Source organism: Myotis myotis, unplaced genomic scaffold, assembly GCF_014108235.1.
Source record: "Myotis myotis isolate mMyoMyo1 unplaced genomic scaffold, mMyoMyo1.p scaffold_m19_p_5, whole genome shotgun sequence".
NCBI classification, from domain to species: Eukaryota; Metazoa; Chordata; class Mammalia; order Chiroptera; family Vespertilionidae; genus Myotis; species Myotis myotis.
The window spans coordinates 63,476,672-63,495,881 of NW_023416357.1; the positions used below are offsets into that span (position 1 = coordinate 63,476,672).

The 19,210-nt window shown below is 37.6% G+C and overlaps 1 protein-coding gene across 8 annotated transcripts in view; it reads right to left on the bottom strand.

Moving 5' to 3' along the window:
* The window catches only part of FBXL17 (F-box and leucine rich repeat protein 17), a 451,458-nt gene that overhangs the window by 279,762 nt on the left and 152,486 nt on the right, over positions 1-19,210 (bottom strand). The window contains exon 7 of one of the 8 annotated variants that reach the window (XM_036310118.1): positions 16,034-16,125. The exons of the other annotated variants lie outside the window; for them this stretch is intronic. Within the exon in view, the coding sequence (XP_036166011.1) occupies positions 16,101-16,125 (25 nt within the window). The 3' untranslated portion in view covers positions 16,034-16,100. Of the gene's footprint in view, positions 1-16,033; positions 16,126-19,210 lie in introns of those variants that run through there. 8 annotated transcript variants of the gene reach the window in all.

The window sequence follows — 19,210 nt, forward strand, 5'->3', positions numbered from 1 at the left end:
AAAATTTTATTTTTAATCATTATTGAAATTATTTTTTATTCAAATTAAAAAACAAGTTTCAATGAATCTATTTTATATAATGAATCAAAACAAAATTATATCTAGCTGTTAAATATGCAAATTTCCACCATTTCATAATATAACTCACGTATTATTTGATTTTTCATCTCATATACTCCTATGATTAACACTAAACAAACTGGAAAAACAGTAAGTGATGACAACATACAAATGTGAAGTGATTAGGGAAAATTCTTTTAAATCATTAAATGAAGGGGGAAGGGCTTTTATTCCCCAAAGACTTTTCCATGCCAAGTAATTCATTTCGTTGTATAACACAGATTTATTATAATATATCCTGTCAATAAACATTTTACAATTCTAAATCACTACTAATGTATGGTTTACATAGATCTAGTCATGGAAACATGACAAAGTTCGGTTTTTTTAAGTGAAAATGAAAATATCTAATTCAAACCTTTTTTATTTGAAAAGATCATGTTTGCTGTGTTCTATGAAGGCTCAATAACAAGTGAATTCAACATTTTTCTTAAAAAAAAACACTAAAAGCTGTAGATGAATTATTAGTTTCAGTATATTATATACAAAATAAATTAATATAACAACACTATTTGAAAAGAGCCATATTTTAACAGGCTGCTTAAGAAAAAGATAAGAAAGCCCTGGAAGCCAATAATTTATGCTTGATAGGAATGAAAAACAAAAGTGTGCCTCAGTTTAGCTTTTTCAATGTTAAGCAAAATGAATGTACCAATTCTGTAAACCACCCTCCAACCCTAATTACCCAGGCAAAGGTGACTTCCTATTAATACTTGTTGCCTTTTTTCCCCCCCCCACTTAATATATAGGTTTTTTTAAAAAGAGGCAAAAAGTTTAGGAAAAAACAAGAAGTAGATTTTTTAAATTAAGCTTTAAGACTATAACTTCCTCTTGATGTCCTAAAAATGCAATCAAATATATGAAGAAAATGAAAGGCAAAATTTTGGGGAAAAGATGGCAATTATCATTATTTTCAAATGACATGACTGTCTGCCTTAAGATCCAAAAGAATCAACTGCAAGATTATTAGAAACAATAAAAAATCAGAAAGATGGTCAATTACAAATTTATATAGAAAAACATATGTAAAATGTACAAAAAGTGTACTCTCATCCTATCTAATAAAAGAGAAACATGGTAATTAGCCATACCTCCGCTACCCTTCCCATTGGCTAATCAGGATGATATGCAAATTAACTGCCAGCCAAGATGGCAGCCGGCAGCCAGGCAGCTTGAAGCGAACATGAGGCTTGCTTGCTTCAGTGATGGAGGAAACCAACGTTCCCCGCCTGCTGCTGCCGGCCTCTGAGCTTGTAGTTTGAAACATTGTTACAAATATAGAAGCTAAACAAAACCCCAGAAACCTGCTTTCAGCCAGCAGGGATCTCAGAGCTGGAGTTGAAACAGTGTTTCCATTATAGAACCCAAACAAACCAGATACCTGCTTTCAACAGCCGAGGAGCTGGGGCCAAGCCTCAGAGCTAAAGCTGGCCCAGAATAAAAAAAAAAAAGAAAAAAAGGAGCAGTTGGGAGCTTCAGTCACCCGCCAGCCTGAAAACAACCCTCAGCCCCTCACCCAGACTGGCCAGGCACCCCAGTGGGGACCCCCACCCTGAAGGGTGTGTGACCAGCTGCAAACAGCCATCATCCCCTCACCCAGGCTGGCCAGGCACCCAAGCGGGACCCCCACCCTGATCCAGGACACCCTTCAGGGCAAACCAGCCGGCCCCCACCCATGCACCAGGTCTCTATCCTATATAGTAAAAGGGTAATATGCTTCCCAGCACCAGGATCAGCGGAGCCGTGAGGCCTCCCGGCACCAGGATCAGCGTGAAAGGGGGCAGCACCCAAACCCCCTAATTGCCCTGCAGCTCTGTGTGTGACAGGGGGCGGGGCCACAACCTCCCTATCCGCCCTGCTCTGTTCGTGACAGGGGAAGGCGCCCCAACCCCCTGATCAGCCCTGCTCTGTGCCTGATAGGGGGGAGCTCCCCAACCTCCTGATCGGCCCTGCTCTGTGTGTGACAGGGTGCGGCGCCCCAACCCCCTGATTCGCCCTGCTCTGTGTGTGACACGGGGCGGTGCCCCAACTCCCCTATCGGCCCTACTCTGTGAGTGACAGGGGGGAGCTCCTCAACCCCCTGATCAGCCCTGCTCTGTGTGTGACAGGGGGGAGCTTCCCAACCCCCTGATGGGCCCTGCTCTGTGCGTGACAGGGTAGGGAGTCCCAACCCCCCTGATGGGCCCTGCTCTGTGAGTGACAGGGGGGAGCGCCCCAACCCCTTGATTGGCCCTGCTCTGTGCATGACAGGGGGTGGCGCTGCAACCTCCCCATCGACCCTGCCTTCAGTGTGACAGGGGCGGTGCCCCAAGCCCCCAATTGGCCCTACCCTGAGTGTGACTGAGGGTGGCATCGCAACCTCCCAATCCGCCCTGCTCTGTGCATGACAGGGGGCGGCGCCCCAACTCCCCAATTGGCCCTGCTCTGAGCCCGACCAGGGGCTGCACCTAGGGATTGGGCCTGCCCTCTGCCACCCGGGAGCAGGCCTAAGCCAGCAGGTCGTTATCTCCCGAGGGGTCCCAGACTGTGAGAGGTCACAGGCCGGGCTGAGGGACCCCCCCTTCCCCGCGGGTGCACAAATTTTTGTGCACTGGGCCTCTAGTGTACACTAATAAAAGACAAAGATCCTGATTGACCATACCTTCGCTATGCCCACCAGTCAATCAGAGCGACTGTATGCAAATTAGCTCAACCAAGATAGCGGTTAATTTGCATATACCAACTGGGAGCGAAGTAAGCCAGGTGGCGGAGGCGGGAGGGAAACGAGCCGGGCCGGGCGGCGGAGGCGGGAGGGAAACAAGCTGGGCCGGGCGGCGGAGGCAAGCCGGGCTGGGGGGCAGAGATGGGAGGGAAGCAAGCCGGGCGGCGGAGGCGGAAGCTAAGCCCACCTCAGCGGGTTTTGCTTTCTTCTCTGCTTCGTTCCAGCTGTAGGAAGCCCTATTCTTGCAGGAATCTTCCTGCAACGGGCCTCGAGTTTACCAATAATAACCAGTTACAAAACATTGAAATACAATAGCAAAAAAATTACTGAATACATAAAAAATAATTTTAAAATGAAATGTATAGAATGTATAAAAAATTATAAACTTCAGAAAGAAGGGATTAATAAGCAAAAAGGAAGTGTTATATCTTATAATATTTTAAGATATCATCAAATTTCTACAAATATAACTATATCTATAAAGGAATCACAACCAATTTCTGATACCTTGTGTGTGTGTGCATGTCCATGTGCATGTGTGCACAGGTCATTGGGGTAGTTGGCATTTGTATTCAAACATTAGTAAGTAGAGACTGAAACAGAAGGAGCAGAGCTAGGGACTATTCCAACGTGGCATTAAAGATATACAGACTGGGGATTAAAGATCCTAAAATCAATTCAATCCAAAAGCTAATTCATACAGCATCAAAAACAAAGTCACTGTCACTGACTGTGTAGGAACGTGGAATGTCTCAGCTCCAGGCTGATTTAGAGCTAACCGGGCTCAGTGAGGTTAACATGACTTTCAGTTCAGGGAGTTCAAGATGATAAATCTCAGTTTTACATTTTCTCTTGGGTGTGGAAGTTCTGGAAGAAGATATATAGCTATATATAGATACATAGCTATGGGGAGTGCGAAAGCCCCAGAGTTACAACTACAAGGAAAGGGGAAACAAGATCCTGGTCCCCAACAAGTAAATAGCAGTATCCCCATTAGTAGTTCCATCTTTTAGATTTGTAAAGGACTCAGAGAATCAAGATCAGAATGTCTTTGGCCAAATACCCACAAACAATTACTGTGAGTAGAGGAATCTACTCTAGAATATCGAGTTGTAGGTATGGTCTCATATCCCTCACAAGCCTAAGTCAGACAAACTCAATTTTCCCACCTCCTTTTCCTTGGTTCCACACACTATGGAATTTGATTCAAATAACAACTGAAGTAAAAGGATTACTTAGGAAGACAACCCTTCAGATTTATAAAAATCTGGTGGTGTGCGGTACATCCTGCACAGCACATAAAAATATACTGAGCCCTAACCGGTTTGGCTCAGTGGATAGAGCGTCGGCCTGCGGACTGAAAGGTCCCAGGTTCAATTCCGGTCAAGGGTATGTACCTTGGTTGCTGGCACATCCCCAGTAGGGGGTGTGCAGGAGGCAGCTGATCGATGTTTCTCTATCATCGATGTTTCTAACTCTCTATTCCTCTCCCTTTCTCTCTGTAAAAAAAAATCAATAAAATATACTTTAAAAAAAATACTGAGAAGTATTCAGGCTTTTCATAAGGGGTGAAATTAACACAAACATTTCATCTCTATCTTATTTTTTTTAATTTGTACTAAACCCATGGTGTTTTTTACATTAAAAATCCTTAAATACTACATTAAGATATAAAAGTTATAATGGCAATGTTAACTAAAATCCCAGGAATATTCTCTCATTAGGATAGTAAAAGGTTCATATATTTTTTCCTACATATAAAATGAAACATGACTGCAATAAGAATTTTAGTTAAATAGTACATCCCTGTTAGTCACTAGAAAAAAGGTTAGAAAACCTAAATCTCAACAGGCTACTTTACTTTGCCAAATACCTAAAAATAAAAGGTTCAACCAGGGACTTGAAGTGCCTGTCTACTCATTACCGTAACCAGGTTTTACAAAATACAGACCCCAAAATCCATGATGAGACACAGTGAAAGAATTTATAATTATAAGTTGCTTGCTATAATCTCTTCTCCACAGCACCAAAGGCCTTTAGCAGGGTGAGTGTACTGTACTCCAAGATTAGATTTATATATCCTAGAAAAAGGGGGACATGGTGATGAACAGCGCTACATTGACATAATGGGTCTTAGTGGTTATAAATGTAGCTGTTCCCTACGTTAATGGACCATGACTAGACTGACCTTTTCTCTATAATTGTAACTACAGTACAGTAATTAGACAAACCAGTACTTGCTTCTGATAAAAAGAGTAGCGGAAGAAAGCTCTCAGTCATTAGCTTTGAGAATGCAGAGTAAAATTAGGTTGGCATTCTATTGGGAAAAAGTTAGCAACCAATAAGAAAAATCACTTTTCATAAGTTATGTTCTATGTTTAGTTTAATGTCCTAACTAAAGACAAAAATCCCAGAGGAAAGCCCTTTCTCATAGCATAGAGGCAGGGTCATGTTTTATCAGCTAGCAATGAAAGCTGGTATATAAAAGGCAGCTGAAGGAAGTAATAGTATAATATGTGTAAATCCAGGATATATAAAGTTTAATGTACAATAATTAAAACCTGTCCACACATGCAAATTAGAGACAATTAATTCCTTCAATTATAGGAATAGCAAACAAGATTTCAGTATACTCAACAGAGTTAAAAAGAATGAATAGAAATGAAAAAAATGAAAACTGGCAAAAGTATCTTACAATGATTCAGTAATCCTTTGACTACGTCAGGGGTACATATTGCTAAACCATAAACTCTGTGAAGGCAGGGAACACATATGTTCTGCTCACTGCCTTGTCCACATGCCAGGCCATGGTAAATGAATAAAAACATACTCAGTAATTTTCTCTCACATATCTTGATTCACACAAGTAACAACTCATAATGTTTATGAGACACAAAAGAGACATGTGAATCATGAATGCTTCTTTAAAGAGTTCACCTGGAATAGAAAATAGTGACACTGGACAACTTATTCTCATGTGCCTTGGATCCCTCAGGGCAGCGGTTCTCAACCTGTGGGTCGTGACCCCTTTGGGGGTCGCCTAAGACCATCGGAAAACACATATATAATTACATATTGTCTTTGTGATTAATCACTATGCTTTAATTATGTTCAATGTGTAACAATGAAAATACATCCTGCGCATCAGATATTTACATTACGATTCATAACAGTAGAAAAATTACAGTTATGAAATGGCAACGAAAGTAATTTTATGGTTGGGGGTCACCACAACATGAGGAACTGTATTAAAGGGTCGTGGCATTAGGAAGATTGAGAACCACTGCCCCAGGGGATGTTGGAGAGCTGGTTTCAGCCTGATTCCCGCAGGCCAGGCCAAGGGACCCCACCTACTGGAGGGACCCCGCTCACTCTGCAGACAACCTTCAAGCCACAGCACCACCCCAGGTGTGGCCACAGGGAGGGACCGCGGGAGGTTGGCTCTAGGTTGTGTCCAGCCCATGTCACCCAGTCCCACCCCGCCGGCCACCTTCTAAATAATTTCCTTTCAATGTGCATGAATCCATGCACTAGGTCACTAGATTAATATATGCAAAAGCCCTTAGAACAGTGACCAGCAGAGTCAGAGCTATGTTAAGTGCTGTGGTATATGCTCTTATTCTGGAATAATATGCAGGGAGGTTCTGAAAATCCTATGGCCAGTCACTAGTCTTACTAGCCCTCTCCCCTCTGTTCTATTCCTGAGAAGAGACCATTTCTTAGTCAACAAGGTGCTGCAAATACTAAGGTATTAAGCAAGTGTCTGGCACATCATAAATGTCCCCCCATCAATAAAAAGGAATACAAGTTACATTGAATCAAACAATAATATTACAGCGTTATTATCTGGTCAGGAAAAAAGTCATCGGGGCCCATTATGATTCTAAGCCTGAATTTCCTAGATAATAATCCAAATGTGACAAGCATTTTTCTCTAACATTTGATAATATCTAATTAAGTGACACTTATAATAAAAGAGCTTAAAATGTTTCTCATTTTTGCCAGGGCCCATCACAGAGTCAACCTCTATCTATAATAATAAAAGCATAATATGCTAATTAGACCGACAGCCAAATGACCTCCAGACAACCTTCCAGATGAAGCCGGGGCTGCAAGGACCGAGCCTCTTGCATGAATTTTGTGCATTGGGCCTCTAGTTCCTTTACATTCCACTTTACCATTTATTTAATTCAAAAAGTAAACTCTCAATTCTTTTAATGTATCATTGTGACATCAATGGCAAGGAAAATAGATAAGATTCAACTGACAATTAACTATTAGGAATTGGGCTAAGGTGTCAACAATGCAGGACTTTAAAACATTTTTTAAAACCTGTACTGAACATACGGAGAATTACACATTGCTCAAAATGTGCTTAGCATTACAAGTACATTTGTGTGCAAAATAATGTTAGAATTCTTAACAAATAGTGGAATTATTTATAATTTAAAAATTTCCACCTAACTGCCTAAATCACCCTGAAATATTTCTCCCCTTTGGTTTCAGAAAAATAAAGCCTAAGTAGCTACCATGATGCAATAACGCTGGATCACCTAAAACCTGGCAATAAACTATTTTTCCAGAGTCTCCCTCCTAACAATAGTAAGCAGTACATGATAGGTAAGAATGAGCTTTCCTCTGAGCAAATGGAAATAAGATTGTCCTCTAAATTAAACTACAAAATTAATCCAAAATAAAACAAATAAGCAAAAGTAATAGTCAAAATAGCTCCCTGACCAAAGCAAAAATTTGACATCACATCATCATCATGACACCCACAGAAAGAAGATACCAATCAAAAAGAGGGAAACCATACAATTTATCATCTAATTGTTAGGACGGGCACAAACCAGGACTGTGCTGCACTAGCTGAGCCACAGGGTCACCCTAAACCACAAAAGGAGTTGGTCCTGTTGGAAAATAAGAATATGAAGCAGTAGAGCAAACTTCAGTGTATTTTAAAGGGACCCTATTTCATGCATATACCATCCATTTGGTAATTGATAATGTTTTAGTCCAAGTCTGTTCTTAGGATGTAGTTTTGTGTTGTTATTTAACTTGATTATGTAACCTTTCATTTACTTATACCTTATTTCTTCTGGTATATGATGGGTCTTTTTTTATCACGACAATGTCTTATGTTTCTTTTTGAATCCCACATTCCAGCATTGCACACTGAAAACTGTAGATAGAAATCAATGCTCACTGATAGAAATAATAATAACTATTATTATGGGGGCATGTACTGAGTCGTTAATTATGTGCCAGAAATTGTGTAATCACATTTAAATCACACAAAACTTTATGAAGTGCTACTGCCATCCCTATTTTATAGATAATAAAATAAGACAGGGAGATAACTTGTCAATAATAAACAGGTAGGAAGTAGCACAGCCAGGATTCAAATCCAGGCTGCCTACCTAATTCCAGAGCCTGTGTTTATAACCGCTACACAAAACTACCTCTTAGCGGAAAATACACTTGTGCCTAAATAATTTATTCCAAGTTTTTTTCAATTATTCAACTTTAAAGTCATTTCTAAATGCTCCGAAATTGTTGATGATAGCATCCAGAGCTGGTATAGGTAAGGACAAACACTTTTGCAGGGATATAGACATGCTATGTAATCTTCTCTATTGAAAATTAAGCACTATGTTTAAAAATTTTAGATATGTAGGCCCTTGCATACAGAAATTCTATTTCAAAAATTTGATCCTTAGGAGACAAAACTAAAAGTGTGCAAAGCAATAGGTATAAGAATGCTTATTATGCAATTATTTATAGGAGTAAATATTGGAAATAATTAAAATGCCTATCAATAAGTGATTGGTTAAATATACTGTGCTAAAACCCTACCAAAAATCCATGAGAAATGGTGACATAGATCTATATTTATAAAAATAAATCCACAGTATATTGTTGACTTATGAAAACACTGCAAAATATTATACACAATGTAAGTCCAAAAGAAGGAAGAGAGAAGTACACACACATACTCCTGAAAGGATGTTCCCAAAATGTAAACAGTGAAAATGTCTGGATAGCTGGTTTTTAGATAGTCTCAATCTTTTAAAAAAATATTTACTAAAAATCTACTTATGTGTAATTTGTTAATTTGCCATTCAAAGGGGCATAAAAGAAATACAAGAGCCTATAATCCAGAGACACTCCAGTTGGTTCTAGGGCATGAAAGAAAATAAATTTTGGGGCAAAGAAGTGGCTAGTTTGGTGAGGGAAAAGTCAGCATCATGGGACACCACAGCCTTAGAGTCAAGGGGAAGCAGTGTTCAGACTCCACCCTGGCCACCAGCTTCATGAACCTGCACAAGTCACATGACCCTGAACCTTGGTTTCAAAATTGCCAAATGAAAGAGTCTTATCAGATGTTCTCAGAAGTTTGTTTCCATTCTAAAGGTCTGTGGTAAAAATTTTCAGAAAGAGCAGGTAGGAATATGACAATTGCTCAATCCCTTTCTAGTCACAAGTGGGTTATTCTGAAGTGTATTAGTCTACACGTTAGTTTGTATAAGACGGAAAATACCAAAGCCCAGAAAATGAGAACAATGGAAACCCACAAACATACTCAGGCACTTACTGAAAACACGGTTATCCCTAAGGAAGGCGCCTGTGAGAGACCCACCACCATCCCAATAAAAGCTCATTTCCAAACAGTTGATAGTTCTCTGATAACATCCCACTTTTATACAGATAAAAAATGTACATATATCTATCTGACTGTGGTATTTATATTTCTACTAACAAAAATCGAAGGAAAAGAGTGAAGTGACACTTTGATGTTGCATTCCACTGTTATTCAGACATTATCAATAATCAAATCCGGAGAGCTGCCAATAAAAATAGAAGAGACCTCAATAGCATTTTAACAAACCTGCAAGCCACAGGCTGGAAAACCAGAACAAGACGAAGCAAAGGGAATCGCAGATGCAGGGACCCGCTTCAGGCTGCCTGCCCTTTAGCAGTCCCCTGTGCCCTCCCTGCTCCACTCCTAGGAAACATACTCCAGAGACTTCTCTGTACCTGAGACCTCTTGTACACCTGCCCAAGCTCTGAGGTTAAGGGGCTGTGTTGTAGCCTTTTTTAAAACTGAGAACAAGTAACCTGATTTTAAACATACTTCATGAAAGTGCTGATCTTGCAGTTACAAAAAGCATTGTGTCAGATAGTCAGAGTGTAATTTAATGTTAACTAATGGACCCAGATGATAGATGAAGGGAAACGTGGTAACAAAATAAAAATAATAATAATTAAAAAAAGAACTATCCACAATAGATGAAGAGCCAGGAGCTTACAGATGGAAGCTGAACTCAATGTCCTTCCAAATGACTTCCAAAGCAGGTTCTGTGGACTACATCAAACTCAGAATTACATAGACACTCCAAGTCACTGGTTCACTTTCCTTCATTAAGTTTTCTCTATTTTTCTAGAAATTAGAAAATAAGAGCCTTATTTCCTAGAATATTTTGAATTTCCTTTAATCTCCTATTAGTCAGTTGTATGTATGTGTAGATAATGTAATAATATTTTGAAAAGTGCAACTCATTAAAATATATTTGGATGAAAACTGCAAGTAAAATCACTTCACAAAGATAAAGCATCTATTTATTAAGGGATCTTGAAAACATATAATAATGAAAATATGTAATATATTACATATTAATATAACAATATTATGAAAATATATAGTAATAATGAGTACCCTGTAATTGCTTTATTTTCTTCAGAGAATTGTGAATGCTTCAGTGTTACTACACAATAAACAATAAGTAACTTTCTAGTGTCTTTAAAAAGTTTTATACATTCGCTGTCAATTTGCAGGAAACCGTGTGGCTGCGATGGTGATAAAGCATCCATGATGGATGGTACCACCCAAGCCACCATTCTATAATGAACTAATGATTCATACTCAAGGTGCTTTTGAAACATGATTAAGCCTCCAAACATTTCACTAAGGTACACTCTCATTACCCCAGCCTTGTATAAGAGAACTTAAGTTTACCAAGGTGACACAGTGAATGACTCAACGATAAAAGTTTGGAACAAGAAAGAAAGCTCTATTCATTAGTATGATGGAGAAGCCTTTCAGGGTAGTTTATTCCATTGCTATGAGTCTCACTGACCTTCTCTGGTGGCCACTGGTGTTTGCTAAAATGTCACTGACCAAAAAACTCCTTACAATGCTATGCATTATAAAATGAATATGTCAAGAATCAGATGAAAATGCCATCAGGGACACTGACAACAATAAAAGAAAATATTCCACTGGTTTAAGGAATAGAAGAATATCTAAGTAAAAGGGGGAAAATTACCTGAGAAAATGTCATTGGAGACTACACTTTTTAAAAAAGTAAAATAAACAGCTTAAATAAGGGAAGAAGACACAAATTAAAGGGGAAAACATTACCTGAGAATAAAATGCTCTGGAATAGATCAGAAAGGTAAAGAAAGACGCCTTTTACGAAGGCGTGTGGAAAAACTAATTCTTGTTTAGAAATCGTCCTGGCCATGGGAGAAAGGAGTGGGGAGATGGAGGCAACATGTACAATACGCACCTGTGAGAGCTGTTCAGATCTGAATCCCAAAGTTACTCGCCTTTCCACGTTCATGTCAACATGAACGACATAATTTCTGAATGTCAAAAGTAGCACAGCAAATTAAATAGAAACTGAACAAAAACTTCCTCCTTGTTACCCTTAAAATAGGAAGTCAAAGGTTGTTGCTTTTCCCAAGTTGAAGTCTTTGGAAATTTGCACAAATTCTTAAAGTCAAACAACTCTGTAGGACATGCCTACTCTTTGGAAATTTTTTTTTTTAATGATTACACCGAGAAAACTAGTTTTATACTAAGAATTGGGATATTTATTCAAAATGGATCTAGTTAGCCCTGGCCAGTGTGGCTCAGTTGGTTGGAGCATTGTCCAAAACACCGAAAGGTTACAGGTTTGATTTCCGGTCAGGACACATGCCTAAGTTTTAGGTTTGATCCTTGGCTGGGGCGTGTATGGAATGCAACTGATGTTTCTCCCATCCAAGTACTAACCAGGCCCGACCCTGCTTAGCTTCCGAGATCAGACGAGATCGGGCGCGTTCAGGGTGGTATGGCCGTAGACAATGTTTCTCATATCAATGTTTCTCTTTCTCTCTCTTTCTCTCTCTCTCTTTTTCTCCCTCTCTCTCTCTGTCCCTCTCCTCCTTCACCCCTCTCTAATGTCAACAAGCATAGACCAATAAAAATTAAAGAAAAAAATAATAAAACAGCTAGTTTGCAAATTGTGATTACTGAAATCAATGATTCAGGTTCACTACTGATAAGAATCTATCTTTTGTATATCCTGGAATTTTTATCTGTATATGATCGGCACATTGAAATAATAGATTTAATAGAACTTTCAAAATAACACAGGTATAGTGCCTAAGGACAAACCAATTTGAAGATTAACCATTGTCCAGGTTTAATCCTAGGCAGTTTGTCCACCTAAATGCTTACAGGACACCATTCTCCCAACAATAAAGTGAAAGCAATGCTTATATGACATTAATAAAACATAGAGAGGTGCACGTCAGGATTTCCTGTTACCATAGAGTAAATCCCATGCTCTCCCCTATGCATACTCTCAAGGCCATCGGTGTGGGACATGACAAATTCTAAATACCAAGTGCAATGAAAGGCAGTGTACAACTAACAGTGACAAGTTAGTAGAGATAAATGCAACCATTCAAATTAAATAGTGGGAAACTAGTGTCAGGGGGGAAAGAAACACACGTACAGTCTATGTGCATACAATAAGCAACGGGAGTGCAGCAAAACCATGTGAGCTTGTTCCTTTCTGAGCAGCTACATTTTCAAAATGGGAGATGGCTGTCGAGTGGCAGCAGTGTCCCTGTGGCTGTCTAAATGCCTGTCAGGGCTTGCTGGGTGACACTTTATAATACTCCACACTTCTCCGCCTCTAACAAGCTTCACTATTACATCTGACCTGGGGATGGATGGCTGCCAAAGCCATCGCCAAAAAAAGAAAAGAAAAATGCTCCTCTATACTTTAATGAGATCTCTGTACTAGGAATAAACTTACAAAAGAAAGATGAACATCTATTTAAAGAAATAAATTATTAAAGTTCTAATTCTATTAAGACTATAATATCCAAAGTATTAACTGTATGGTCAAGTAATATGTATTTCTTCAAAGACCATTATTTCACAGATGTCTATAAACCAATAGAAAGAAATGTTATAGAAGTCCTTTTTATTCCCCCTTCAAATTCATTACTACAGTTTATTAATGGAAGCCAGGGTGTTATCCTGACATATTTTGTCATCCCCTTTCAGAATAAATTACTGCCGCAAGGCTATCACCTTTCTCTAGGGTTTTTCTCCCCCTGCCTTCTTCATTCTGTTTTTTTAATCCAATAATGTTACCATGTTGTCAATCAGACTAAAACTGTATCCATGTACCTCACATATAAACCACTACTCTATGTTAGAGAATTCAATGATGTATAAAGCATTTTTTAAATATATTTTATTGATTTTTTACAGAGAAGAAGGGAGAGGGATAGAGAGTTAGAAACATCGATGAGAGAAACATCTATCAGCTGCCTCCTGCACACCCCCTACTGGGGACGTGCCCTTGACCGGAATCGAACCTAGGACCTTTGAGTCTGCAGGTCAACGCTCTATCCACTGAGCCAAACCGGTTAGGGCTAAAGCATTTTTTTAAAGGCTATTAAATGAGCTTGAATTTTTTTATTGACTTATTTTGATTTGTGCTATTTCTTAACTAACGTGAGCAGTTTGTTTTGTTGTTGTTTTATTCCTGTTACCTTAAAAACAAGCTATGTTCTCTAGGTTTTATTTCCATCTAATCAATCAACAGGCATTTACTGAGCTTCTGGTTAGGGGCCCAGCATTGTGGAAAAGTCACAATTCCCAGATGCAGTTTTATTTTCTACGCTGTTATCAATGTAACATTATAAGAAATGTATAATCCATCTGAGTCTAAATTAAAACTAAAAGGAAAAAAATGGAACTTACTTTCTCTCCTCACCCCAAACATAAAATAAGATTCACCAGATATATGTCCACACAAAGCACTCATGTGTAATACAATATCAACATACAAAATTACGCTGGTCACTTATTGGTAGAAAAAAAGATTAATCAAAATAAAAAATAAGAATTCAGTTTAAACTTAAGTTAAAAGGAAAACATATGGAAACTATATTTCCCCAAATGAAAACAATTCTCAAAATACCTTAATAAATCATGCAGGAAATGTTCCCAGGCTTTATTTAACAGGCGACAAACCCCGAAGCAGGTCTGATTAGTGTGCTGGTGTGGTAAATGGTCAGATGAGCTATGTTATAGATGTCAGAACCACTTACTAGTATTAACTAATTTGTTGATATATGGTTACTGTGTGATCATGAAAATTAAAAATAAACGCATTTCAAAATAAAAGCATTTGAAAAGATTCTACTTCTTGGAATTTTTGTGGTAGGTATTGGTGCCATTATTGCCTATATGACATAGAAGTTATGTCCTTCCAAGACTTATTTATAGAAAATATAGATGTTGATGGCAAAAATATAAGGGTGATTAAGCCTCAGCCACAACTCTGCTAAAGAAGAGTCTTCTCAATTCCATCTCTCCCTAACGACAATAAAACAGAAAAGGATATATTCTTAATACTACAAAACACTGCAACTGATACATATAAATTCAAGGCCTTATATTTATGTATTCTTAAATTTGTATTTGCACTATTCCTTTCAGACTCAAGGTGCTTATGAGGCCAGAAGAGGCGGTACCTTTCCCCCTGTATCCTTAGATGATTATTCAAGATTAAATAACATAAGAAACTGCAATACATGTCATTTTATTTTAATATTTATTTTATACAATGATATTTATTTTATTATAATGTTATTATTATGCTATTTAGCTACCACTTATATTTAGTGGACTCCTTTGGTAGGTTTAACTGCTTATTGCAACCAACTGTACTTGTAAACATAGAATAAGCTACCAGAGTCAGCTGGATAGACCGGCTTGAGGTCAGGCAGATCTCCATTCACTCCTGACTCTGCACTTACGAGCTGTGATCATTAATCAGCAAGGTACTTTACCTCTCTGAGCCTCATTTTACCACATCTATTAAGTGAGGTGTAATGATACTTATGTCACTAGATTGATGTGATAATTAAATGATAATGAAAATCGGGGGGGGGGGACATATGTAATAATTTCAACAATAAAGATTAAAAAATAAAAATAAATAAATGAGATAATGAATAAAACACTCTTGCCTAACTAATATAAACTTCTCAACACAAAGCAGCTACAAAGTTAGACTCAGTCAATAGCCGTATCACAAACCACATCAAAACTTAGCAGTTGAAAAAAAAAGCTCTTATTTGCTCATAGCTCTGCAGGCCAGCAATCTGGACTGGGCGCGGCTGAGCAGTTCTGCTGGTTTCACTCATAGGACCACAGGAATCAGAAAGCTTGACTGAGTCTGGATTTTCTAAGATGGCCTCACTCCTCACATGTCCGGCAGGTAGTCCTGACTGTTGGCTAGACCTCTGTCTCTGGGTGATCTCTCATCCTCTGAGAGAACTACTCTGGGTGTCTGCAGGTGGTAACAGCATTTCAGAAAGGCCAGAACAGAAGTGGCAAGGCCTCTTGAAGCCAAAGCTTAAAAGTCCCACAACATAATTTTCACCACATCCTATTGGTCAGAGCAAGTCAAAAAGACAGCCTAGATGCAGGGGGATAGAGAAACAAATGCTGCCTCTTGATGTGATGACAGGGAATGTCACATTTCACAAAGTATGCCATCTTTCAAACATAAATAATTGCAAATTCAAGTTTTGAAGGCCAAAAAGTATTTCCCCAAACTAGAGGAACACTGCTAGGCTGCTTCAATGACAGATTTCAAAATAAGAGCAACATTCAGACACAGTGACTGATTCTCATTTAGGTTTCCTTATTTTTCTGTGTTTTAAGAGTCCTCAACACCTTTCCATTTGATCTAGTCAATAAATTTATTTTCAGATGCTTTGATACTTTCAATAAGCAACTTTCTATTTGAACACTCCACAACAGGTAGTATCACCAAGAAATCTGGATCAAATATAAAGCACTTCTAGAAACTACAAAGTTTGTAAAAGAAGTAAAGAAAATATATAAAAAGTACATACACTTTTGTTCTTCTCCATGAAAATAATTCTTAGAGACAATTTAGTTTTGTGATGCTGTTAACTAGTTAGGCCCAGATCCATTCATACTGAATTAAGGATAAAGAAAAATAAGTTAAAGAAAATGTTTATCTTTCCGAACAAACAAACAGTGGAATGCTAAAACAAAACTTGAAAATATATCTTTAATTTATTGTATCAATAAATTTTTAAAATGCCTTTCTAAATTTCTTGTCACAGCCCAGAAAGTCACAAAATAATAATTGCTACCAGGACTTCCTTTAAGATGTGTGTCTTGAAAATATATACTTCAAGAGCCAAAACTTTATTTGTTTTAGAGAATTTCATGGGGCAGGATATGCCACTAAACATACTGCATAAGAATTGCTCCTTAAGGGAGGAAAGAGGTGAAAGAAAGAGCTACTTGCTGCCTGGCAATAGGGCGAACAGAGAAGCAGTTTAGGAAATGGCTAATTGCTCCATTAGTAATATTTCTACATTCTCCGGTGAAGAACTGATTCCTAAACTTGCCATTTTTTTCAGCTGAGGATCAGTTACAACATTGCTTCATTGAGAAAGAGTTGGAAAATCAAATAGTTTTTAATTTTAGACAAACTGGTGCTGCCAGAATTATAATTCTGAATGACAGAAAATTTCATTAACATGAAGTGTGCCTAATCTGGTTTTTAAGACATTTAAAAATCTGAATTACATTATGAGAAGTTATATGAGAAGCCAAATACACACTCAGCTAGAGAAAGTGCCACTAGCCAGTGCCATCTTTGGTGGTTAGGTATTTCTCCTCCGATGGCGCACCTTAGTGTGAACTTATGAAATTAGATAATTCTAATTGATAACTAGGGATTAAAGATAACCCCATACTACAGTCCCATAATACGTAATCTACTCAACTTATTTTAAAGGAAATCTTGTGAATGACTAAAATCCTCTTAACTATGCTTTAATTATTTCAAAGTCCTATATGAATGATAGATAGTATATAGATAGGTTCACATGGAATAGTTATCACTTTTGAAAAAATAGTGACTATTCTAACATTTGATAATTATACTGCTTACAAATCTTAATTGCCAGGATTTCAAAAGACATTTCCAAAGTGCATCTCAAATAAACAGAAAAGCAATTAGCCTAAATTAATTGCTTTGCTGATGTGACTTGCAGTAGGTATGCTTGGTGGTTTTGAAACTCCTGCCAGTGTTTTCACAACTTGATGTTCCGATGATTTTTGAGCCTATTTTTCACACCAGAGCAATTAACCAGATAATTGTTCTAATGTGAACCTGGGCCTTAATCAGTGTGTTTAAGTTCATAGTGGCAAATAACCAAATATTAAGCATGCATTTATAGAGTACCACGTAGAACCACTACAAAAATACTTAAAGAAAAATTGGCAATATTGGTTCTCATACAGCCTGACTTTTCTCACCAAGAAGCAGAAAAAAGCTGTGATTGTCTTCTCTGCTACTTTTTAATTAATATAAGGTATCATTATAAATGAAAGGCAAGTAAAGTTTCTAGTTCTACATTTAAAAGTATTCCAAAGACCTTAGTAAAAGGCCAAAACCCAATGATTCAACATTAAAATCCTATCTATTGTTAAAAAAAATAAAATAAGGCTAAGGCTCTCAGATAAATGGCATGCAATACATAAAGCAAGCTCTAACTGAATCCAGACAATGACATGAAATCCTCACTTTATCAAGTAGCAACTTTATTCAGAAATAAATCTGGAAGGAAGGGAGCATTTGAACCAATTGCCTGGATTTCAGCCAGAGTACAAGCCATATTTAAAAGCATATTTATATATCCTACAAAAAAAAAAAAAAAAAAGCACTTGCATAGTCCTCTCAGACACAGGTATTAAATGACTACTCGGAGCAAGGTGCCAGGGGCTTAAGTGGGGGCAGAGGCCCAGAGATGAACACACTGGTCCCTCTTACAAGGAGAGAGGCTCATAAACAAAACATGATGCAGCCACACAACAATACATGCCACCGGTAAAGTGATGTACCATAGCTTCAGCTCAACAGTGACATGATACAGGAATTCATTATAAACACCATTATTATTTCATCTTTGCTTTAAATATAAAAGAACTCACATTCATTTTAAGAGAAATTATTAGCAGTGCAATTAATATTTAGTAAAACAAGTTTGCTTTTGTCTACTTCAGTGAAATTATATATTTTATCAGTTAAAAATGATATATCCTTTCCTTTTGCAAAGGGGTTCAAGCTGAAAGTACTCTGTCATTCTTCATGTTTTCATGTCTTCTTTCTTAATTTCTGAAAGAACTGTCACATGGAAAATAGGCCAGTCACACACATGTTAGGTCTGCCATTTTTAATTATTACCAATCAAGTTCCAGCAATTTCTCCTCTGGTTATACATTTGTATACCTATCTTCTAAAATATTTCTTTATGCCACTGTTCATAAAACATTTTAAGCTGAAGCAAAATCTCTTGCACTAAATTAATAACTAATCACAGGAGATATTTACCATCTCAAGCCTTTTACAAGAAAATTGTCAGATTTAATCACCTTTCTCATATTTTTACTATTTACTGGGTTTCATTTATCATGCATTATAAAATTTTGACAACAGTGAATTATTTTAATTATCATTTCTGGTTAGGGATTAAGAATAAGACAACTCCTGGGGAAAGTAGGGGAGACAGAGATGGTTGTAAAATTGTCCAGCCAATAAACTATTATCATTTTCATCAATAAATAAAGATTTTCTTCATTATTGACCATTTAAAAACAGGTTTGAGGTTAGGAAGCCTCCAGATATATGGGTATACAGCTTTGCTTTCATCATCATATCAAATGTGCCCCATTCTTTCCCATAACTAGAACATGAATTCTGATTTCATAACTCTTAAAACATGTTTTTTAGTCCTGCAACTAAATTCTTAATATATCTGTTGCTCATATTTATATTGCCTAGAAACACATATTTAGAGTAGTACATCCAAGAATACCAATAATATGATTCTATAGAAGCTTTTGGTTATTATTATTTGGATAACTGTTTGCTCACTAGGAACCAAAGACAAAAGCCAAAATTTAAAATTACTACTATATCTTAGGAATGCCATCAAATTAACATTATTCTATAAGACAAAATAATGTGAACATGGAGAATCAAT